This window comes from Mirounga angustirostris, unplaced genomic scaffold (genome assembly GCF_029215605.1).
Source record: "Mirounga angustirostris isolate CCGP_5_RB_7025 unplaced genomic scaffold, mMirAng1.0.hap1 SCAF_17, whole genome shotgun sequence".
NCBI classification, from domain to species: domain Eukaryota; kingdom Metazoa; phylum Chordata; class Mammalia; order Carnivora; family Phocidae; genus Mirounga; species Mirounga angustirostris.
Window position 1 is genome coordinate 26,785,201 of NW_026991725.1, and position 24,064 is coordinate 26,809,264.

At 51.3% G+C, this 24,064-nt stretch overlaps 1 protein-coding gene across 1 annotated transcript; it reads left to right on the plus strand.

The window, feature by feature from the left end:
- Nucleotides 1-23,166, plus strand: ODAD4 (outer dynein arm docking complex subunit 4). Its single transcript, XM_045888922.3, has 12 exons — nucleotides 1-191; nucleotides 2,205-2,336; nucleotides 2,573-2,723; nucleotides 3,398-3,459; nucleotides 3,761-3,926; nucleotides 5,255-5,479; nucleotides 5,642-5,849; nucleotides 12,835-12,921; nucleotides 14,355-14,551; nucleotides 18,029-18,129; nucleotides 20,683-20,767; nucleotides 22,121-23,166. Exons 1-12 carry the CDS (start codon nucleotides 78-80, stop codon nucleotides 22,681-22,683), a joined length of 2,091 nt encoding a protein of 696 aa, XP_045744878.1. The 5' UTR covers nucleotides 1-77; the 3' UTR covers nucleotides 22,684-23,166.
- Nucleotides 23,167-24,064: the final 898 nt, after the last annotated feature.

The window sequence follows — 24,064 nt, forward strand, 5'->3', positions numbered from 1 at the left end:
CTTCCACAAGCCAGACCGAGGTTCTCCCGCTTCTTTTCCTCCCTTTTTCTGCTTCAGCGTCACCGAATCCGGCTACCATGTCGGACCCAGAAGCTGAGAGCTTGCGAAGCACCTTTCCCTCTTACATGGCGGAGGGCGAGCGGCTGTATCTGTGCGGAGAGTTCTCTAAAGCCGCCCATAGCTTCAGCAACGTGAGTTGGGCTCTGAACCTACCAGTCACCCATCACCACTTCTGATTGCTGATAACACTGAGGTCCCCGTGGTGCCTGGAGGACCCTTTTGTTTCTATTATTCATTTGTTCCTGATTGACGCACTACTGTCAACTTCTGTCACTGCCTCGCCATTTTCTACCATTTCCCACTTGCCTTCTGCCTGTTAGTAACCGTTCTCTACATTAACAGTGACTTCTTTTTTTACTGAAATGTCGTGTGATTGGCCTCTTCCCACAGAGCAGCCTTAATTTCCCGTCATTGGCTGGGAAATGGGCTTGGAGGCTGCGTGCACAAGTGGTGAAATCTCAAGCACAGTTGCTCACAGAAGATGGCCAGTAAATAACATTATTATATATAATCTTAGTACCAATTGCTCAACCCCACCCTATGGGGATTGGGCGCTGTTTTAGGATATTAGGCACACTGCTGCTAAGTGCAGTACAGCCCTATGAGGGAGGTTCTGTTATTACTCCATTTTATAGATGAGGAAACTGATATAGAAGTTGAGTACATGGCGGAGATCACTGAACTGGCAAGAGAAGGTTTTCAAACCCAGGCACTCAGATTCCAGTGCTGAGGTGCTAACCACCATACATACTCCCTCACAAGTAAGCTAGTAGAGGTTATTTTTTTAAAAAGATTTATTTATTTATTTATTTTAGAGAAAGAGAGAGAGAGAGAGTGCACACAGGGGCTGGGGGTGGAGGAGGGGCAGAGGGAGAGACAGTCCCAAGCAGATTCCACCCTGAGTGTGGAGCCCCACTTGGGGCTCCATCTCAAGACCCTGAGATCACGATCTGAGCTGAAATCAAGGGTCGGTCGCTCAACCAACTACACCAACCCAGGTGCCCCCAGCTGTTAGATGTTCTTACCACAATTTCTTTTACAACGTATAGCCCACTTCTTTTTTTTTTTTTTTTAAGATTTTTTAATTTATTTGACACACAGAGAGAGACAGTGAGAGAGGGAACACAAGCAGGGGGAGTGGGAGAGGGAGAAGCAGGCTGTCCTCTGAGCAGGGAGCCCAATGAGGGGCTCGATCCCAGGACCCTGGGATCATGACCTCAGCCGAAGGGAGACACTTAACGACTGAGCCACCCAGGTGCCCCTCTTTTCCTATTTTAAAGAGTTATTTATTTACTTATTTTGAGGGAGAGAGAGAGAGTGCACACGTGCATGTGGGTGGGAGAGGGGCAGAGGGAGAGGGAGAAGCAGAAGGAGGGAAGCAGACTCCCGCTAAGCGCAGAGCTCTACCTGGGGCTTCATCTCTCAACCCCGAGATCATAACCTGAGCTGAAACCAAGGGGCAGGCGCCTAACTGACTGAGCCACCCCGGTGCCTCTCCAATGATGATTTCAAACAGAAGAGAGGACACAGGGAGCAGGAGAAATGTTCCATTCCCACTCTATTGCCCAAATCACAGTTTCAGTTTTGCTAGCATTTTCATCATGATCTCCTGAAATAGTGATTTGTTCATTTGTTCTCAGTAAGCTATGTAAAAAGAGAGAGCTAGGGGAATGGATGACTCAAGTTGCAGATGTCCTAAAACCTGTTTCATTAGGCTTCAGAATGCTTAGCCTCTGAAATGTATTTTGAGTGTTTGTTATACAGCCATTTGAGGTTTGTGGTTGAATTTGGTATGCACTAAAAATCTTAAGCTTCTATTGCCTGAGAAGACTGGAGGAATCCCAGACATTTGGGGGAAATTCAGTATATTATATCCACAGAGTGGTATATTCACACGTTTCCACCAATGGCTTTCACAATAGCTAGTGATTTGACCTCGTTCGAGATGAGCTACGTGCAGCCTATTAGTGGACTGAGCAAAGATCGATGTTGTGCTGCTTTTGGTTTGAAAAGATCCAGAGACCTGTTTGCTGGCCTGAGGAGTCCCCTTGAAATGCTGGCAGGACGGTTTGGGATGCTCTTTCTGGTCAGGCTTCTACCTTGTGCTGCCTGGTGCCTGTCAACCTGGGTGGTTCCTTTCTTAGGCTCTTCACCTTCAGAATGGAGATAAGAACTGCCTGGTTGCCCGATCCAAGTGCTTCCTGAAGATGGGAGAGCTGGAGAAGTCCCTGAAGGATGCTGAGGCTTCACTCCAGAGTGACCTGACTTTCTGCAAGGTGACTCAATCTGGCTTTCACCACTGCCATTGCCTGTCGCAGCCTCTGATGAGAAGAAGCTGAAGAACCAGCCAGACTGCCTAGGGTTTGATGCCTTTTTCTCTCCCTAGGTCACTTACCTAACTACCTGCCCCTGTATCCCAACCTTGATCCTCAACCCAGGACCCTCTGCTCCACAACACCTAAGTCCTATAAGGCCTTGTCTGCCACCTCAATTTGACTTCCTCTCATTTCAGGGGATTTTACAAAAGGCTGAGACCCTGTACACCATGGGAGACTTTGAGTTTGCCCTGGTGTTCTATCATCGAGGCTACAAGCTGCGGCCTGACCGAGAATTCAAAGTTGGAATTCAGAAAGCTCAGGAGGCCATCAACAACTCAGTGGGAAGTGAGTGACCATCGGACCTATGCCCTTATCCTGGGAGGCTCTTGGAATCTTTGGGCTTGGAGGTGCAATGAGTGAGCAGCTACACCAGGCCTGCAGGGAGTCTCATGCTTGGATTTGGTTGCTGCTGATTTTGTTGACGATTAGGAACTAATCTGTCTACCCAGAGGACCAGCCCCTGATCCACTGTGCTCAGCTCTGCAACTTCTGGTTCTCCTCTAAGCCAGATGCAAAAACTATTCACATTAGGCCTGTCTTTGGCCTGGTTTCATAGGATAGAATGAGGTCCTGAGCCTAGCCTTCCCTAGTTCCTGGCTTCCTCTCTTACTATGAATGCACCAAGGACTGGCCTTACCCATTGGCTTAGTGGCAGGGGGATAAGGGAGGAGAGCAAGAGTTTGCCACTGTGGGTGGCAGAGTGATGGAGAGCTCTCCAAGTGCTCAGGGACTGCCTTTGGAAATCTGGCTGCCATGGCCTTGGGATATCAGGGGCTGCCTACCTGTAGGAGAGTGTTATTCCAAATATCCTGTACCATCAACCTGCTGAACTGGCTCAGAGACAGCTTTGCCACAACCTCTATCACCCTCTGCCAAAGGCAGAGATTTCTACATAAAAATATGTGATAGGTCATGCTTGAGGGCCTGGCACACCTGAGCCCCAGACTCTTTCCTTGCAGGTCCTTCTTCAATTAAGCTAGAGAACAAAGGGGACCTCTCCTTCTTAAGCAAGCAAGCTGAGGTAAGGGCCTTGGTTCTGATATCACATCCCTCCCAAGGAAGTGCCCACATGTGCTTGAGGTCTCGGTGGCCCTCTAACTTGGGGACAGTCAGCTCCTGCCCATCATGGGCAGCTGTGGGATTCTGCCCCAGCTCCAGAGGGGTCTTGGGAATCTAGCTGTTCCCAGACCAGACACACTCCATGGTTCTAGACCCACAGAAAGGTCTTGGAGGAGATGTCTGGGATCACAGACTCTGGGACCATGTCTGGGTACTCTGTGCTCCTTGTTGAAGCTCTATTGGGTATTGCTCCATCTTCCCAGAGTATGAAAGCCCAGCAGAAGCCTCATCCTGTGAGACAACTCTTACATCACCCCAAGAGGGAGTCCAAGCGGAAGGGCTCACTCAAGAGTGAGAAGATTGTCCGCCAGCTCCTGGGCGAGCTCTACGTGGATAAGGAGTATCTGGAGAAGCTCCTATTGGATGAAGGTTTCAGATACTTTGTTTGCAACAGGGAATTTGGGGCGAAGGAAATCTGGGACAGGTGCTTAATACATGAGCTGGAGACAGAGCCTGTCATGTAACATTAGCCTATGGACAGGATTTCCTAGTATTCCCATTTACAGATGAGAAAACTCAAGTGCAGAAAGATTAAGTAACTCACCAAAGGTTACACATCAGTAAACAGTGACATGGCTCTTGGGTTTGAATCTAGGATGTCCAATTTCAGAACCAGTGCCCTTAGCACTATGGTACCCCTGGGAGGGAACCCTAGAGATTGGGGTTCCTTTATCACTTAGGTCCCTGGAGGGGCATCCCCTGAGCCTTCAATTTGTAGAAAGGGCAAAGGAATCCAGCTGGGACATGCTAGAAGGGGAATCCTATGATACTAGTACTAGAATGTTCTGAAATCTCATCTGGTCTAATCCCTCCTTTTATAGATAAGGAAAGAGAGACTTTGAATGGGGAGCAACTTGTCCAAGATGACAAGCAAGTTCGTGGTGAAGTCGACCCCAGAGGCCGGCCTACTAACCTCCAGTCTAACGCTCTACCTACTATACTGTGCTGGCAGTGGCAGGAAGTAGGGCAGAGCCTTGAAATGAAATGGGAGGGTGGGAGGATTGCCGTTAGCTGATAAGCCTAAGCAGGATTCATCCTTGAATCAAATGCCTTTTCTCCAGAGCTGCCTTCCTGAGGTTATGTGCAGGGCTCCCTGCAGGTCTGTGTCTCAGGAGCATCTTCCCTGCTGGCACTTCTCTGTCTGGGGCCTGAACACTTTCCTCCAGAGGAGCTTCTGTGGAGGAAGGGGTGGCCTGAAAATTACCCCACAAGGCCTTGCAGTTTTGCTCCCAGCTCTAACCTGTGGTCAGGCAGGCGGGCAGAGCTTGGGCACACTCTTCCAGCTCCCTGCTGGCCCTGGCCCACTTGGCACCTGGGGAATCCCTTGGCACTGGCAACCAGGGCCAGGCTGTGCATTCATACTCAGTCTTCTCAGCGGACACAACCTGAAATCAGGGGGCCCGAGGGTTGCGGTCCTTTCAGGCAGCTATCTGCCAGTGGCCCCCTCGGCTAGTTCCTTGTATCCTTGCCATAAAAGGCCTGTGCATGAACTTCTACACCATGGCAGCACCTGAAAGAGGGGCTCTGGCCTCACCTGGGTCCACACAGAGCCACCCTGCTACCTATGTGCTCTTGCTTTTCCCAGCTCAAAGCAGAGCTCCCCACAGGGGACCCCACAGCAGGAATCCCCAGCCAACAGGAGGTGGCTCCCTTAGACGCCGGTTCTAGATGTTTTCTCCTCACACCATTCTTCCCAGACCTGATCAAAGGCACCATTAAGCATGGCCTGACCGTGGAGGACCTCATCATGACAGGCATCAACTACCTGGACACCCGCAGTAACTTCTGGAGGCAGCAGAAGCCCATCTATGCCAGGGAGCGGGACCGGAAGCTGATGCAAGAGAAATGGCTACGGGACCGCAAGCGCCGTCCCTCACAGACAGCCCATTACATCCTCAAGAGCCTCGAGGACATCGACATGTGTGAGTGGTGTTCTCGGAAGGGCGAGGCCTTGGCCAGGTGGTGGGAGAGCACCAGAGGGGCCTGAGGTTTCGGGCCTGTGGATCGTATCTGGGGGGAGGCGGGTTCTCCCATCAGCCTGAGGAGACTGCTCCCACCTCCCTGTCCCCTGTTTCCCTTCCTAGTGCTGAGCAGTGGCAGTGCTGATGGCAGCCTTCAGAAAGCTGAGAAAGTGCTGAAGAAAGTGCTGGAATGGAACAAAGAGGAGGTGCCCAACAAGGACGAGCTGGTTGGAAACTTGTACAGCTGCATAGGGAATGCCCAGATTGAGCTGGGGCAGATGGTCGCAGCCCTGCAGAGCCACAGAAAGGACTTGGAGATTGCCAAGGAATAGTGAGTGCCCAGGGAAGGCTGAGCGGCTGGGGCCCGTGGGCCTACGGATGAGCAGGGTGGGGGCTGCATACCAGCCTTTTTCCGGGGCTGCTGGTGGGTGAGCTCCCAGGACCGACGCTAAGAGGCAGACCTAGACTGTCAGCTTTTTTGCCCCAAAGAGGAAGGCAGTGGCCCAAAACGCCAAAAAGCTCCCAGACATTGGATTCTGAGGGGATAGGTCTATACTTAAATCATCTCAACAAGCACAGGTCAACCCCAGACCCACCAGTGGCTGCTAGCCTCGGGGAGCAGATACAAGGGTCCTCTCCCTGCAGATGTAAAACAAAAAGTGACATAGCTAAGAATGGTAATTGTGGGAAGTGTCACGAAGGACATGTACAGGACACAGTGCTATGAGAAGTATACTCCAGGAGGATTTCATTGGGCATTGGGGAACACAGTCTGTGGGAGAGCCCTTAAGCAGGCAGGAGGAAGCTCAAAGCCAGAGAGCATAGAGTATTGCCAGGGGAAGAGTGGCCAAGGGGAAGTCAGACCAAATGGCAGCGGTCAGATCAAGCCCGGCCTCGGATACTATGCTGCTGACCGAGAAGATGGGGCTCCGGAGTCGGACTGATCTGGCCTTCAGAATTGTACCCCGCAGCTGCTGGACTTTGGGCAAGGCACTTCACCTCTCCCAGCCAGGTCTCTTCCGTCCGGTGTGCATAACAGTAGCCTCTTCCTGAGAGGGCAGAAGGGAGAGGACAGGCCGAAATCCAGGCAAAGATCTCAGGACAGTGCCGGGTTATCCATAATAATACGAATACCGACTATCCGCTCTTCCCCAGACTCGAGGACCCCTCTAAAAGGTACCATCACTTTCTGGGCCTCCTGCTTCTAACCTTTGGAGTCCTCCACGACTTTCTCCTGCTCACTTTCCACTTGCCCCACAATCCGAACCTCTCCTTACCTCCCATCATCCTATTTCCACTCACAGGTCAGGTCTTGGCTCTCCCTGCCTCCAGCTGTTCCCATGCACCACCTCCTGAGACCTGCGTTTTATCCAGCAGCTCTTCCCCAGCTGACACACAGGCCTTGGCCCCTCGTTGCCTGCAGGTTGAAATCATGCCTTCACCTGGCACCTTCACCTTCAAGGCCTCCTCTGAACGCGCTTCCACACAGCCCTCCCATGTCACTCCTCCATTTGGGTCAAACTGTATTTCTTTTTCTTTTTTAAGATTTTTTTTTTTTTTATGGGATGCCTGGGTGGCTCAGTCATTAAGTGTCTGCCTTCGGCTCAGGTCATGATCCCAGGGTCCTGGGATCGAGCCCCGCATCGGGCTCCCTGCTCAGCGGGAAGCCTGCTTCTCCCTCTGACCCTCCCCCTGCTTGCATTACCTCTTTTGCTCTCTCTCTCTCTCAAATAAAAAAAATAAATGATCTTTTAAAAAATAAGATTTTATTTATCTAAGAGAGAGAGAGAAAGCATGAGTTTGGGGGAGGAGAAGGGAAAGGAAAGGGAGGGGGAAAGAATCTCAAGCAGACTCCACACTGAGTGCAGAGCCTGATATGGGGCTCAGTCTCACAACCCCAAGATCATGACCTAAGCTGAAATCAAGAGTCAGACGCTTAACAGACTGAGCCACCCAGGCGCCCTCAAACCGTGTTTCTTAACCCCCACCCCACCGCCCTGCTCCTGCCCTCTCCTCACTCACCTGAGCCCCATGTGCTATTCATTCCCAGTTCATTTCTCACTGGCATTTGCCATGCTGAGCAGAAGTATCTCGTATTGGCCATTCTGGAACTAGAAAACAAGCGACAGCTTTGGAGACAAAGCTGACTTTGATTCCTGGCTTTGATACTCAGAAGCTGTGTGGATTTTATTAAGTTGCTTGTCTTCTCAGTTTGCTCATCTCTAATGAAGGTATATTAATACTGATTCATAGAGATTATGAGGATTAAATAAGATATGTATGCACAGTACCATGGATCCAACCATCTCCCATGCCCTAAAGACTCACTTATAATCTTAACTTCTCAGCAGACCTCCCTCATGAGCCCCAGGCCTGCATATCCAACTGATTCCAAGGCATTTCCATTTGGATGTCCCACAGGAACCCCAAATTTAACATGTCCTAAGTGGAATCCCTTATCTTCCTCCCAAACCTCTTGCTCCAGGGTTCCCTATCTGTGAGGATGGCACTATTACTGGCCACTCAGTCCCCAAGAAGGAGCCTGGGCAGCTTCCCAGACCCCTCCCTCCCTGCTCACGCCCAGCCAGCCTACATGTTGTCTGGGCCTCCTCCTTCCTGTCTCCATGGTGCTTTTCTGTTTCCCTCCCACAGCTCAGTCCAGACCCTTCTCACTTCTGCCTAATTCCTCCTACCTGGGTTTCCTGCCACCCAGCTGGCCCTCCTGTGCAGAAAAGTCCAGTGGTAGGACTGGGATAAAGTTCCAGCTCCCAGTTCTTTTCAGCTCGGGCTGCCCTTCCTGACCTGACTTCTCCTGGCCCCAGTGGACCCAATTCTGTCCAGGCCATTGGGCATCCTGTGCCCCCGCCAACACCTTGTGGCTCTGCTCCTGCAGCCCCTAGACAGGACTCCCTTCTCTTTCTTCATCAACTCCCCCCTTCCCGTCCTTCACAATTGTAAATATGTCTCCCTTCAGGAAAGTTCCAAGTGTCCCCCGGTGATTTAGAAATCCCCGTCCCCTTGGTGCTCCCTCTCTACACTCTATGTGGATCCTGGCTCCCCTGTTAGACTTTGGATTTTGGAAGGGACTATCTTATATCACTTTCTCTTCCCAGGACCTTCCGCGTAGTGGGCATATGATAAATGCATGCCAAGTGGCTAAATAAACAGAGGTGTTCCTTAGAGAATGTTAGTCCCTTTTTACCACCCACAAACGGGCCTCAGGTCTTGTTTGTTCAGGTACTCCCTCATCCTAATCAGCCATGCCCCCCATCAGCCTCCCACCTCCAAAGCCTGCTAGCCCTCAAGGCACAGATCAAACCCCAGTTTGTCTCAGCAGCATCTCCAGTGGCCCCTGCCCTCATTTTTTCCTCCAGATACTCTAGATGATTTGATTGCATGCTTTCTCATTGCTATTGTTACTTCTTATTACATAGTATTATGAATAAATTAACATACTACAACTTATCCATTCATTCATCACACTATAACAGAGCGCCCGCTCTAGAAGGGGGGTCCATCAGACATGCTGTCAGAACAGTGGGTGCACAGTATGGCCGTTGGCCCAAGGAGAGAGGCAGGGGGGAGCACTGCTGGGAGCTGAGGGGGTTTCAGAAACGACAGGTCAGCCAAGTGGACGAGGGGGAGGGAGAAGGGCACCCTAGGCAGAGAGAAGTGGCAGGGATGGGAGATGCAGGGCAAGCGGCAAGACCTGTGGGGAGTGGCAGTCTGGGTCCCATGCTGGGGAGGACTGAGGACAGAGGAGGAGTCTGGTTTTACACAAGTACTAGTGTTAGTGTTGTACTTGGTCTGGAACTCTGGGACACTGAGAGCAGAACTTGGAAGACTCTCCCTACCTCCACCTCCCAGCACCACACTCCGCTCATTTACCTGGGGCCATGTTGACATGTGTCCTTCTGGCCCCTTTTCAATGTATTTACCTACATATTTATATACATATGCACATACCTAGGATTCTTTTTTTAAAAAAATTTTTATTCTTATGTTAATCCCCATACATTACATCATTAGTTTTAGATGTAGTGTTCCATGATTCATTGTTTGTGCATAACACCCAGTGCTCCATGCAGAACGTGCCCTCCTCAATACCCATCACCAGGCTAACCCATCCTCCCACCCCCCTCCCCTCTAGAACCCTCAGTTTGTTTTTCAGAGTCCATCGTCTCTCATGGTTCGTCTACCCCTCCGATTTTCCCCCCTTCATTCTTCCCCTCCTGCTATCTTCTTCTTCTTCTTTTTCTTAACATATATTGCATTATTTGTTTCAGAGGTACAGATCTGAGATTCAACAGTCTTGCATAATTCACAGTGCTTACCAGAGCACATACTCTCCCCAGTGTCTATCAGCCAGTCACCCCATCCCTCCCACCCCACCCCCCACTCCAGCAACCCTCAGTTTGTTTCCTGAGATTAAGAATTCCTCATATCAGTGAGGTCATATGATACATGTCTTTCTCTGTTTGACTTATTTCGCTCAGCATAATACCCTCCAGTTCCATCCACGTCGTTGCAAATGGCAAGATCTCATTCCTTTTGATGGCTGCATAATATTCCATTCATACCTAGGATTTTTTTTTTTAAAGATTTTATTTATTTATTTGACAGAGAAAGACACAGTGAGAGAGGGAACACAAACGGGGAGTGGGAGAGGGAGAAGCAGACTCCCCGCCGAGGAGGGAGCCTGATGCGGGACTCGATCCCGGGACTCCAGGATCATGACCTGAGCCGAAGGCAGTTGCTTAACCAACTGAGCCACCCAGGCACCCCATACCTAGGATTCTTAAAAGCAATTTACTTTTATGATTTTTAAGAAGCATATCTCTTGAAAGGGTCTCACTCTTTAAATGGCTCCAGAGAAAAAAAATTTCAGCGTGCATAGTAATTTCTTTAGCTACATCCCTGTGGGACACTCAGGCTGTTCCCCTTTTACCATCAAGCACAGCAACATTTGCGTGCGTGTTTCTGTGGGAAGAGGGCTGGCTTGATGAGATGTGCATGTTTGAAAGGCAGGTTCGGCCACGGTGGGGGGAGAATGAGTCCAAGGAGCAAAGTTTCATGGGACATAGTAGCCCTCTGGATGGCAGGGTCTTGAGGGATGAGGAGGAGGGAGAGAGTGGGAGGAGATGCTGGGGGCGGGGGTGGAGCATTGGGGGACAGTTTTCTTCTTTTCTTTTTTGGGGAAGAATTTTTTAACAGATCAGTGTTCATGTGGTGGTAATGGTAAAGGACCGAAATAAGTGAGCAAATTGTCGTTTTCTTTATGAAAATATCTTAATCTCATGGGCACGTGGGTGGCTCAGTTGGTTAAGCGTCTGCCTTTGGCTCAGGTCATGATCTCAGGGTCCTGGGATCGAGCCCCGCATCAGGCTCCCTGCTTAGCAGGGCGTCTGCTTCTCCCTCTCCCTCTGCCACCCCCCTGCTCGTGCTCTCTCCTCTCTCTCTCTCTCAAATAAATAAATAAAATCTTTAAAAGAAAAAAAAGAAAATACCTTAATCTCTTTTCTGTTGTTACAGAAATACTGTAAACAATTTAAACAATATGGATAAATGGGTAGTTTCCCTCATGCTCTTGTTTCCCTTGGATAATCATTGTTAATAGCTAGACCTACATCCTCTCTACTTTTAAAAGTGCCCATTTTGGGGAGTGCCTGCCTGGCTCAGTGGAGCACACAACTCTTGATCTTAGGGTTGTGAGTTCGAGCCCCACATTGGGGGTAGAGATTGCTTGAAAATAAATTCTATAAAGAAATGCCCCCTTTTTATTCCTTCACTTCTTTTTTGGTGAGTTAAAACAAGTTCATTTTTTTAAAAAGAGTTTATTTATTCATTTGAGAGAGAGAGAGCGAGCGAGCAAGAGGGGGTAGGAAGAGGGAAAAGGGCAGAGAGAGAGACAGAGAATCCCAGGCAGACTCCGCACTAGCGCGGAGCTTGATGCGGGGCTCAGACTCACAACCCTGAGATCATGACCTGAGCCGAAACGAAGAGTCAGACGCTTAACTGCCTGCGCCACCCAGAGGCCCCACATTCATTCTTTTGTAGTTCTGAAGGTTAGACGTCTGAAGGCATTCTCACTGGGCCAGAACCAAGGTGTTGGCAAGGCCGTCTTCCCTCCACAGGCTCCGGGGAGAATCTGTTTCCAGCCTTTTCCACCTTCTAGACTCGTACTCGGTGCACTGCGTGCCTCCTGTGTGGCCCCTTCCTCCATTGTCAGGCCAGGAACACAGCATCGTGCCTCGGGGCTGCATATTTATTTTTAGCACAAACGGGGCAACAGTCATAGTATACACTCCTGGAATCTGACTTTTTAACTTCATGTGTCAGGGACTTTTTTTATACACAAAAATTGTCAGTGCCGGGGCCCCGGTGTAGGTTGTTTCTAATGATTATTATTCTTGTCACATTATCTTCTCCAGATAAATTCCTAGAAGGGGAATTGTTGCATCAAAGGGACATGTGTGTAAACTCTTGAGTGATTGCTCTCTGGAAAGGTTCCCATGGCGTTCATTCATGCCACAGGGCATGAGAGGACCTACGTACCACAGCCATGCCTCCTGGGCATCATCCCTCCAACCGGACTGGACACCCAGTCCCTGAGCCATGATGCTGTGTTCCTGGCCTGACAATGGGCCTCTGTCTGCTTCTCTTCAATTACCACAGTGCTGAGAATGGCCAATTTCTTTTCCTTTCTTCCTTTCTCTCTTTCTTTTTTTTTTAAGTAGGCTCCACACCTGACATGGAGCCCAACATGGGGTTTGAACTCATGACCCTGAGATCAAGACCTGAGCTGAGGGACACCTGGGTGGCTCAGTTGGTTAAGCGTCTGACTCTTGGTTCTGGCTCAGGTCATGATCTCATGTGTTATGGGATTGAGCCCCGTGTCTGGCTCCTCGCTCAGCGGGGAGTCTGCTTGAAAGGTTCTCTGCCTCTGTCCCTCCCCGCCCCAAGTAAATAAATAAATCTTTTTTTAAAAATTTATTTATTTGAGAGAGAAAGAGAGAGCACAAGCAGGGGCGCAGGGAGGGGCAGAGGGAGAGGGAGAAGCAGACTCCCCACTGAGCAGAAAGCTCGATGCGGGGCTTGATCCTAGGAACCTGGGATCATGACCTGAGCAGAAGGTCAGGCTTCTGCTTAACCAACTGAGCCACCCAGGCACCCCAATAAATAAATCTTAAAAAAAACAACAACACAAAAAGACCTGAGCTGAGATCAAGACTTGCATGCTTAACCAACTGAGCCACCCAGGTGCCCCTAGGATGGCCAATTTCTAGTGAACAACAAATCCTGCTTCTTCCCCACAGTGACCTTCCTGATGCTAAGTCAAGAGCCCTTGACAACATTGGCAGGGTTTTTGCCAGAGTTGGGAAATTCCAGCAAGCCATTGACACGTGAGTAACCCCAGACTGCCCCTTCCCCACCCTAGGGCCAGGACTTCCCACCCTCACACCGGACTCCCAGCCTGGGGCCCGGATGACAGGAAAGAGGCATCAGAAAATCTGAGTTTGGCTCCTGGCTCTGCCAAGTGACCATGGGCTAGCCACTTTGTCAACTCTGAGGCTCATCTGTTAAGTTGATTGACTAGAATCAGCATCTGCTCACAAGTTCCCAGTGACAGGAATCTCCTGGAGCACAGGTACATGAATTGCTGGGGTCTCTGCCCTGAAATTCTGATTCTATAGGTCTGGGTTGGAGCCCAGGAACCTGGGTTTTTTTTTGTTGTTGTTGTTTTGTTTTAAGATTTTATTTATTTATTTGAGAGAGAGGAGCTTGAGCACAAGTGGTGGGAGGAGTAGAGGGAGAGGGAGAAGCAGACTCCCCGCTGAGCAGGGAGCCCAACAACACAGGACTCCATCCCAGGAGTCTGGATCCAATTAGACTCATTTGCCGGGACCCTTCTGCTCCACATCTCTTGGTTTCCTGAATGACCCCTGGTGTCTATGTGCCAAAAGACATAAGAGTTTGAGAGTTCACCCACCCGTTTGTATCTTTTTATAAGAAAATGTTTTGTAGGGGCGCCTGGGTGGCTCAGGTCATGGTCCCAGCGTTCTGGGATCAAGCCTCCCATCAGGTTCCCTACTCAGTGGGGAGTCTGCTTCTCCCTCTGCCCGTCCCTGTGCTCATGCTTTCTCTCTCTCTCTCTCTCAAATAAATAAAAAAAAATCTTTCAAAAAGAATGTTTTGTAGTAAATTTGTGCTTATTGTTAAAATATTAATTTGGGAAATGCAGAAGAGTAGCAGGAAAATTGTCTTTCCTCCCGAAGATGATGACTAGGTCTAATCCTAATCTTCCTTTATTGATATCTCATTTTTTTTTTATTATTCTAATCTTTTCTGTGTGGATTTTGTCTTCTATATACTTAATGATACTCCTCAATGTTATTTTTATGTTATTTGAAATGCAAGTTTACAAACATGATTTTCAGTTGTATCAGTTCTATCTGTAAATGTACCAAAATAGCTTTGGCCGTTTTAAAATATCTTCATGCTGGGGCGCCTGGGTGGCTCAGTTGGTTAAGCAACTGCCTTTGGCTCAGGTCATGATCCTGGAGTCCCGGGATCGAGTCCCGCATCGGGCTCCCTGCTCAGCGGGGAGTCTGCTACTCTCTCTGACCCTCCTCTCTCTCATGCTCTCTCTCTCTCTCAATAAAATAAAATATCTTTAAAAAATAAAAAAATTAAAAAATAAAATATCTTCATGCTTACTGGTTACACCCCTGAGTCCGACAGAACTGGTAGTTGGAGAACGAGTTCTGCTCAGCCTCCTATGGCTGAGTATAGGGTTTGAGTGGAAAGAACTGACCCTGGTTCTTCACATTCCCAGGTGGGAGGAGAAGATCCCTCTGGCAAAAACCACCCTGGAGAAGACCTGGTTGTTCCACGAGATCGGCCGCTGCTACTTGGAGCTGGATCAGGCCTGGCAGGCCCAGCATTACGGTGAGAAGTCCCAGCAGTGTGCTGAGGAAGAAGGGGACATCGAGTGGCAGCTGAATGCCAGCGTTCTGGTGGCTCAGGCACAAGGTATGGGCATGGAGAGAAGACCACCCGAGCTGCCAGGCCAGGGCTGGGGACCTTTGGCATCCCAGTGTGTCCCTGGCCAGATGAATGTGGACTCTGAGAGTGGAGGACAAAGCCCTCCCTTTTGACCAGCGTGTGGTAAGTGCCTTCTATAAGCTAAGCTCAGTGAGAGTGTGGGGCACCCCCGAAGCTCCCACTGAGGAGCTCAGCTGCAGATCAGCCCAGCATCGTGTCATCATCAAAACAGCACCACTTCCTCTGGCCTTGGTACCCTTTGAGTATGCATTCTTGCACTTAATCACCATGTGAGCCAATAACGAAGGCATTGTCCTCCTTTCACAGATGGGGAAACTGAGGCACTGCATGGTTCAGCTGACTGCCCCAGGTCCCACGAGAGACGTTTTCAGAGTGATGGAGATGTTCTTTTTTTTTTTTTTAAAGATTTTATTTATTTATTTGACAGAGAGAGAGCATAAGCGGGGAGAGTGGGTGAGGGAGAAGCAGGCTCCCTGCAGAGCAGGGAGTCCAATGTGGGGTTCAATCTCAGGAGCCTGGGATGATGACCTGAGCCGAAGGCAGATGCTTAACCAATTGAGCCACCCAGGTGCTTGATGGAGATGTTCTAAAACTGCATTGTGGAGATCATTGTACAATTCCATAAAGTTACTGAAAGTCATTGAACTGTATACCCACAAATGGTGCATTTTATAATATCTAAATTACGCCTCAATAAAGTTGTAAAAAATAACCCAGCAAGGGGCATGGGTGAGCAAGAATAGATGAAACAGGGTTGGTGGTATTTTGATAATTGTTGAAGCTGGGTGATGAGTCATAGGGGCTCACTGTACTCCATCTACATTTGTATATATTTGAAATATTTCATAATACAAAGTTAGAAAGGAAATGGCTGGAGGTCACAGGTTAGTAAGCAATGAGGCTGGGACTAAGCCTTGTCCCCTGCCCCCTGGGGGTGCAGTGGACCCCCAGTGAGGGAGGTGATGTGGCAGGGGCTGTGGTCAAGGGCATCATCATTTTTTAAAAATATTTTATTTATTTATTTGACACAGAGAGAGAGAGAGAGTACAAGCAGGGAGAGTAGCAGAGGGAGAGGGAGAAGCAGGCTCTCCACTGGAGCAGGGAGCCCGACATGGGACTCAATCCCAGGGCCCTGGGATCATGACCTGAGCTGAAGGCAGACGCTCAACGGACTGAGCCACCTAGGTGCCCCAAGGGCATCATCATTCATTATTCTTTTTTTTTTTTTTAAAGATTTTATTTATTTATTTGAGAGGGAGAGAATGAGAGAGAGCACGAGAGGGAAGAGGGCAGAGGGAGAAGCAGACCCCCTGCCGAGCAGGGAGCCCGATGTGGGACTCGATCCTGGGACTCCAGGATCATGACCTGAGCCGAAGGTAGTCGCTTAACCAACTGAGCCACCCAGGCGCCCCATCATTCATTATTCTTAACACAAATATTTTCTTGGCACCTTCGAGGCACCAAGCGGGGTATACAGCAGGGATAACCATTGATAACCATGTCCTGCCTTCATGTCTGAGGAAGTCACTTTGAAGCAGAAACCTTAAGGATGAGAGGGCACCAACTATTCTAAAAGCTGAGGACAGGACTTTCCAGCCAAAGGAACAGCATGTAGAAGGTGGGGAGGAGTTTAGCGGATTTAAGAAGCTGAGGGAGACCAGTGTCAGCTGGACCCCTAGGGGCCCAGGAGGTCTGGATGGGGGAGGGTGCTGAGGGGTCAGATCCGCAGGGCCTTATGGCCTCATTACAAATCAGAGATTCTTCCTTAAAAGCACAGGTAGAGACAACTACTGGAAGCTTTAAACTGGGGGAAGGCATGAGTACTGGAGCTTTTCCTAGAACTCTTTCCTGTTCTTAGGAGGGCATAGTATAAGCTGAAGGGAAAATGCGATGTACCCCTCAAGGGTCGATGTCCTCAGTCTACTCCTTTTTTTTTTTTAAAGATTTATTTATTGGGGCATCTGGGTGGTGCAGTCAGTTAAGCGTCCGACTCTTGGTTTCAGCTCAGGTCCTAATCTCAGGGGCGTGAAGCGGAGCCCCATGTCCAGCTCTGCGCTCAGCATGAAATCTGCTAAAGTTTCTCTCTCCCTCTGCCTCTGCCCCTTCCTGCTGTGCGCGTGCATTCGCTATAAAATCAATCAATCAATCAATCTTTAAAAAAGAGAGACATTTATTTATTTATTATAGAGGGGGCGGGGAGAAACTTAGCAGATTCCATGCTGAGTGCGGAGCCAGACACAGGGCTCGATGTCACGCCCCTGAGGTCAGGAGCTGAGCTGAAACCAAGAGTCAGACGCTTAACCGACTGCACCATCCAGGCGCCCTCCTCAGTCAACTCTTGAGGACTTACTTGGCCCCGAGGGCCCCTGGAGAGCCAGCCAGTCATGGCTGCTCTCAGTTTCCCCACTCTGGGATGGAAAAATCAAACGCAGCCGCCTGGAGCCACTGGGTTTTAGAGGCCGCACAGCCTCGCAGGCAGAGCTTGGGCTCTGGGTCCTCCTGGCTCAGAAACCTTGGGCGGTCAGTCAGTCAGGCAACAGTGAGATCCCAGGTGCAGCACTAACCAGCTGGGTAAGTGAGCTCAGACAGCAGCCGCTTCCTCTTGGGGTTCAGACTGTTCCCATGTGGGGGCTGGACTCCAGCTGCTGGCCCATGAGTCACAGCCAACCCTTTGATATCTCTGTTGGTGTTCACAACATGTTAGGGCAATTGAATGAACAATTTTAAAATATGGGTTTCCAGGGGCGCCTGGGTGGCTCAGTCGTTAAGCGTCTGCCTTCAGCTCAGGTCATGATCCCAGGGTCTTGGGGTCGAGCCCTGCGTCGGGCTCCCTGCTCCGTGGGAAGCCTGCTTCTCCCTCTCCCACTCCCCCTGCTTGTGTTCCCTCTCTCTCTGTGTCTCTCTCTGTCAAATAAATAAATAAAATCTTTAAAAAAAAAAAAAAGAAAAAAAAATATGGGTTTCCAGGGGCGCCTGGGTGGCTCAGTCGGTTAAGAATCCGACTCTTTTTCTTAGCTCAGGCTTGAGCTCAGGGTTGTGAGTTGAAGCCCTGATACTGGGCTCCACACATGTGGAGCCTACTTAAAAAAAAATATATATATATATATATATGGATTTCCACTTCTGGAACAATCGTATGTTGGGGCAAGATGGAATTGTCCCCCTGCCCTGGAGACACAGGATGTGTGCACAGGCCCTACCCCAGACCCTTCTTTCCTCTCTGACCTCTCTGAATGGCCTGCTATCCAAGACTCAGGTTCCTAGGTGCTGGTCCTTAGTGGTGAGCTGGCCCAGGAATGCGATGGAAAGTGTGGTGATGGGCAGCTCAGTGACGCTGCCTGAGGCCTGGGGCTTCTAACTGACCCTGGGAGGGGCCAGGCAGCCACATTGTCCAACACGCAGTGTCACGATCTACCTGTGCTATGCCCCCTTTCTGCTCTCCAGTCAAGCTGAGAGACTTTGAGTCGGCCGTGAGCAACTTTGAGAAGGCCCTAGAGAGAGCGAAGCTGGTCCACAACAACGAGGCGCAGCAGGCCATCATCAGCGTGAGCTGCCCACCCCCTGGGCCCTGGCTGCAGGGAGGGCGTGGGTGGGTCCTCAACCTCTCAGCCAGCCAGAGCCCGGGGATTTATTACCCACCAAATGCAGGCCGCATTCTAGGTGGGGTAGTGGCTTTCAAACGCTCGCTGATGCTCTCAGTTTATACAGCAATCCAATATACCTATTTTTATTTGAAATAAACAATAGGAACGAAAGTTTAACAAAGCAGATTTACCTTTACTATGTATGCTATTTCCTATTATATTCTCCTTTTTCCTTTTGCTAAAGTTTCCATTTCCTTTTCTTTTGTTTAATGCTGGTTGAAACTTTGACTGATTTTAGGGCTTGCCTTTTGGAAAATGCTGCCTCCTCCAGGAGACAAGAAATACGGTGTGACTGCCTCACTCACACGCCTAGGGAGGCGCCACACTGCTCAGCCAGGCAGCCCGCCACATGCCGCCAGTTAGACTCAAATGAATTAAAAGTAAATCAAATTTAAAATTCAGTTTCTCAGTCACACAGCCACATTTCAAGTGCTCAATAGCCGCATGTGGCTTGTGGGTTCCAGAGAATGTAAGATCGAGAGGATTGTCATGGTGGCAGAAATTTCTGTTGGATAGTGCAGGCGTAGACCATAAGGGTCAGGAGGCAGAGACCAGAGGCGAAGCCAGAGGAGGCCTGCAGGTGCTTCAGACTTGCCACCGCCCCCGGAGCCGCTCCAGGCAGATGTCCCCCCTCAGTAGGATCAGTGCCCTGACCTCAGAGATGCCCAGGCAGTTTGCAGGAGTCCCCTGGCCTCCCCACCTCCCACTCCCCCCCCCCCCCCCCCGCTGCCCCACGTTGAAATTCCAGAGCTTCCTACCCCAGTAAGCATCTACTGGCATGAATTAAGCAGGGCCCTTGTCCTTGGGGAGCTGGCCCCTGTGGTTAAGAGAAGCCAGACATAATAATGAGGGGGCACCACGAGGGGCATGGCCTCGGGGACCAGACTGAAGGTTCAGCAGGTACTCGGGAAAGGGAGCAGGGACCCTGGGAAGTGGCAGCCAAGGATGCTCCGGTTGGAGGTGGGCCTCCTGCTAGGGGCTTCGAAAGACCACAGAAGGGTTCGGCCAGGCTGAGAAGGGGCAAGAGCACTGAAGGAACTGGAGGCCGTGGGCACTGAGGGGTCTGTGGGAGGCAGAAAAGAGCCCCTGGGCCTGGATGCGAGGGCTGGCTCACAATGGCAGAAGGAGTAGGGCCAAAGGACCCCAGACAGTCGGTGGACCAGCTGGGACTTGAAGGGCTGGGAATAGCAGAGGAGCAACCTGATCTACTCGGATTTTTAGGGTGTGAGCTCATGGTTTGTGAGGACCCTGGTGAGGCCACCCCTTTCCTGTCATGGTGGGGAAGTCGCCCCCGAGAGATTCCACCATTGGCAGTCTGTGCTCTCCCGTCACCTGTCCCAGGGCGGCTTAGGCCTGCCACACTGCTGTCTTCTTCCTCTGTAGAGGGGTTAGCTCCCCAAACGTGCACCTTGCCCTCCAGAGGAAGAGTGTTCCTTCCCTGAAGCCCTGTTGCTGCCCCTCCACCCGCACGCACCGTCTCTCACCCTTAATGCCCTTCTGCAGGGTCACTCTGCAGCCGGAGAGGGACAGCTCCACAGTTCAACCCAGTAAATAGTTGCTGGCCATGGGCTGACTCTGAGCTGCCCAGTCCAAAGGGGACAGCTGTGGTCCTGGCCCGTAGGAAGCTTGCTGTCAGTGGGAAGGTTAAAACAAAAACCCCTTGTTCCTGACCAGGGCGACAGGGATGAGGGGACCCAGGGTGAGAGCGCCCCACTGGATGAGACAGGGTTGGGTTTTCCCATCAAGGGGGGTCTGGGGTCGCCTTGAAGCCTGGGCAGGGTTTTGAAAATGAGAGGCAAAGAGAGAAGGCCCCACGGCCTTGGTGACCCCTCGTGAGACCAGGTCCCGCCACCTCACCCTCCCGGACCGGCAGCTCCGGGCAGGAAGATCAACACTCCATAAGCACGTCCAGGCCCCTTGCTCTCTGTGGATGGTTCCTGAATGCTTACTGCAGCTCTGCCTGGAACTACATACGCACAGGCTGAGCCCCAGGCCGCCAGGGAACCTGTAGACACGCCGGGAGCCCCTCTCAAGACAGGCCAGCGCCCCAGTCCCACCCGGCAGTGCGCTTCCAAATCCCCTCCATGGCTTGCTGCCTTGCTGAGTGCTTAGGGGCTTCACTGTCTCTATATTGGCTGGAGCCAAAAGAAGCTTCTGGTAAAGAGGTCAAAATGAGCAGAAAAGAGACAACTCTGAAATACATACCGAAGCCCAAGGGAGCTGAAGTCCGAGTTACCTGCAGTCATGTATCTCCTCCCACTTAGTGTGGCTAATTCCGGGTCCGTAAGTCTAAATTAACCCCGGGCAGGAGTCTGTGCAGAAGCCCAGGGAAAATGGAGGGCGGCAAGGCTGGTGCAGAGTCCTGCCTTCTGGAGTTGGGGCTCGGGTGATGAAAGGGAAGGTGTGGGTGCCAACAAGGGCTAAGAGAGGTCACCAGCTCCTCTCCACCCACAGGCCTTGGATGATGCCAACAAGGGTATCATCGAAGAGCTGAAGAAAACAGACTACAGGGAGACGCTGAGAGAAAAGAGAGAGAGAGGTGAGTGCCAGGAGGTAGCGCCGGGGTCCCCGTCTGCGCTCTCCAGCAGCTCTTCCAGTCCCGGGGTTGGGTTCCCTGGGGCAGGAGAAGGAGGTCCAGCCTGTGCCCACTGCCCTGAGAGCCCACTTCTGTATTTCTCCATCTCCAGGTATTAGTTAAGCACTCGTCATGCGTTGGGAAAGTGTGGGATTTGGGAGAGACAGAGGTTCGGCCCCTGCCCCAGAAGAGCCCACAGCCCAGGGGCAAAGCCAGGAGATTTGAGCTGTCAGCAGAGGGGCTCCTGCCTGCGTGCGGGAAGCAGCAGGAGCAAAGACGCGGGGGCGGGGGGGGGGTGCCACAGGATGACAGTTCTACTCAGCTTCTGCCCGCCCCGCTGTGGTCTATCACCCTGGCAGCGCGGCGGTGACCCCTCCGGGCACCCAGGCACAGGGGGAGATCGGGTGTGAGGTTTCTGGGTGCCCCAGCAGCCAGATGACAGCCCTTTATTATGCAGCGCCTGCCATGTGGTGGCTGGGTCTCCTCAGGGAGGGCATCTGCCTCTGCTCCCACAGGCCCTTAGAGCTGCTCTCGGGAGCCACCGGGGCAAGAGAAGCTCCCAGCGGCCTCCCATCCCCTTGGCAGGCTACGTGCCGGGGTGGCCCTGCGGACCACGGCAGCTGCCGGGCACTTCGCCCCCGGACCGGCAGGCGGCAGCATTGCCCAGGTCTTCACGGCCACGCGGCGGCCTCTTCCCTGCTAGGAACCTCGGGCCCCGGCAGGCATCTTAGAGACCAGGGGCTTCCAGGAAGAGAGTATGGGGGAGACTCAGGAGGGCACTGTGACTTTTCTCTGTAGCTCATAAAAACATGGAGCAAGCGTCCTTTTGATCATAAAAATAGCTCCCCAGCTGAACTTCCTGCTAACAGTCTGCTCATATTTTGATAGGGAACCTCCCAGTAAATGATGAATGTGCTTCCCAGGGACAAAGAATAATGCAGAATGAGGATGCTGGAGAAAAGAACCTGTGTTATTTCTCGTAGGGAAAGAGAGTGTGCTCTGAGAGCAGACCGTCCTGAGTTCAAATTCTGGCCCTGCCATTTATTTACTGGCAGCGCGACCACTGGCTGTGATTTCTCCGTCATCAGTCTCAGGTCCTTTGACGACGAACTCCAGTCACTGACACTATGCCATGAATTCCATGACAACTGCGTGACATCACCTCTGCAGCCTGCCAGATGCCTGGAACAGGGCTGGTGCTCAGGAAACAGTGACCCGCTGTCTCTCAGAAGCACAGGCCCCCAGGGGCTGAGGTGCCCCCAGGCCCAGAGATGGACAAACTTTTACTTTTCTTCCCTCCTTTCTCTTGTTTTTCAGAAGAGGCCGCTGAATTGGAAACCTTGAGAGCGGCGGCGGCAGGGAAGGAGAAGGAAAGCACGAGAAGAGGGAGAGACGAGCCCGAGAAGGTGATGAAGCACTGGGAGCGAGAGACAGCTGACAGTGAGAAAGAGACAGAAGATGAGTTGTCTCAGGAAACTTTGAGGGTCGCAGCGAGTGGACAAGAAGAAAACAGGCAGAGAGAAGTAGGGGAAGCCAGCTCCTTCAGAACAGGGCTGGGAGCCACAGGGCAAGACTCAGGAGATGTTGCCAAGAGAGTGTCCAGAGACCTGGGCACAGAAAGCGAAGGAGAGGAGGACGGGAAACCGTTAGAAGTGGGCAGAATGGAATCAAGAGAAATTTACAGGAGGCCTTCAGAGCTGGACCAGAAACCCTCAGCAGAATTAAGCAGAAGGGAATCAGAAGGACTGGAGAGTCAAGTTTCAGAAGACAACAGAAGAGAGTCAGAAGAAATAGGGAAAACAGAACTGGGAGAAACAGCAGAAGTGACAAAGGCAGAAAATGGTGAAAACGTGGAAGAAGGTGAAAAAGAAGATGAATGAAGCAGCAGGCATCAGGACCAGGGGCCTCGGGGATCTTATTCAACTGGACTTGAAATTTCAGGCTGAGATATTTCTTTCATAGGAGAACACATGGACTGGGCTCCTCCACAGGTCGCCTCTGCCTCTTTCTGTTACTGTTTTCCTTTCAATAGATACCTTTCACTCTTACAAATCCCGAGTCTGTCATTTTGCCTCCCTGCTCACCCACAAGAGCCTTAGAGAATGAGGACCCGACTCGGGGTACCACTCTCCAAGCAGAACGCTGACCTTACCCTGGCCAGGTGACAAACACAGACTCCAAGCAAGGCCTGATCCAGAGTGTGATCAAGGTGGGAAATGTGCTCCTCTGCCCTGGGCCTGTCCAGGGACCTCATGGAAGAAATGATAGGGGTGCAAAGCAGAAAGCATTTCAGGATGGTGAAGAAACAGGTGAGCTCCAAGGGACCAGGCTAGCTTAAAGGGGAAGAAAAGGAAAGGCCTGGGAGTAGAGGTACGTCTGGGCAGCCACTGGCCGTGGGTTCATCTTACTGAGTGCCTGCTATGGGCAGGGCACTGTGGGAGGCTTGATGGGAGAAGTGATGATGGGTCACGCTGAGGACTGGCAGGCACGATGAAGTGAACGCTGGCATTGACAGGGGCACTGTGCTCGAGGAGCCCAGAGAAAGAGAGTTCCTGCCCGAGAACAGGGAGCCGTCCCCAGGAGGAGGGGCGGCTGGACTCCACCCACACCACCTCCAGGAGGTACAGTCAAGTAAATCCGTGAGCTGGTTTCCTCCTCCGTAGAACGGGTATCTAACTCCGGGGTTGGCGTCAGGCTTCTGTGAGTGCTCAGCACAGCACCTGGTACACGGGAAGCTCTCCAAAATCCGACCGAGCTTTAGGTGGCTTCACAGAGGAGGTGGCAGCTGAACAGCTGCCTCAGAGGATGAGCTAGGATTTCACTACATTATTCATTTGTCTCCTGGCTATTGCCACCCTGGTTCCATCTCTACAGTCCTTGGAAAGGTTAGGGCTGAAGTTAGGCCAGCTAGGACCAGACCCCGACTACTGTGAGGCGAGTGAGGCATTTCAGATGCAATATTTCACGGGGCGCCATGAAACTCACTAAGCAACATATAGTATGTTAATGTAATGTTGTAAAACACACACACACCGCAAAACCCCCACGAGGAATACAATATCACAATTTTAAATAAAGACCGGATCTGACCTTGCATTTGCAAGACCCTGCCTCCCTGGCCTCATCCCAACCCCGGCGCGGGGCCGGGGAAAGGTGACTGCCTCCCTCTGTCTAGAGTTCCTCGGGACCTCACCAGGGCACATGTGCGCCGCGGCCGCCCGGGGCGGGACGCGCGACCACTTCCTCTCCGCGCCGAATCAG

Excerpts from the sequence above, each read along its gene's own strand:
- ODAD4 (XM_045888922.3), top strand. The coding sequence starts at position 78 with ATGTCGGACCCAGAAGCTGAGAGCTTGCGAAGCACCTTTCCCTCTTAC. Across the intron at positions 192-2,204 it reads CCGCCCATAGCTTCAGCAAC|GCTCTTCACCTTCAGAATGG; the intron begins GTGAGTTGGGCT and ends TTCCTTTCTTAG. Across the intron at positions 5,480-5,641 it reads CCTCGAGGACATCGACATGT|TGCTGAGCAGTGGCAGTGCT; the intron begins GTGAGTGGTGTT and ends TTCCCTTCCTAG.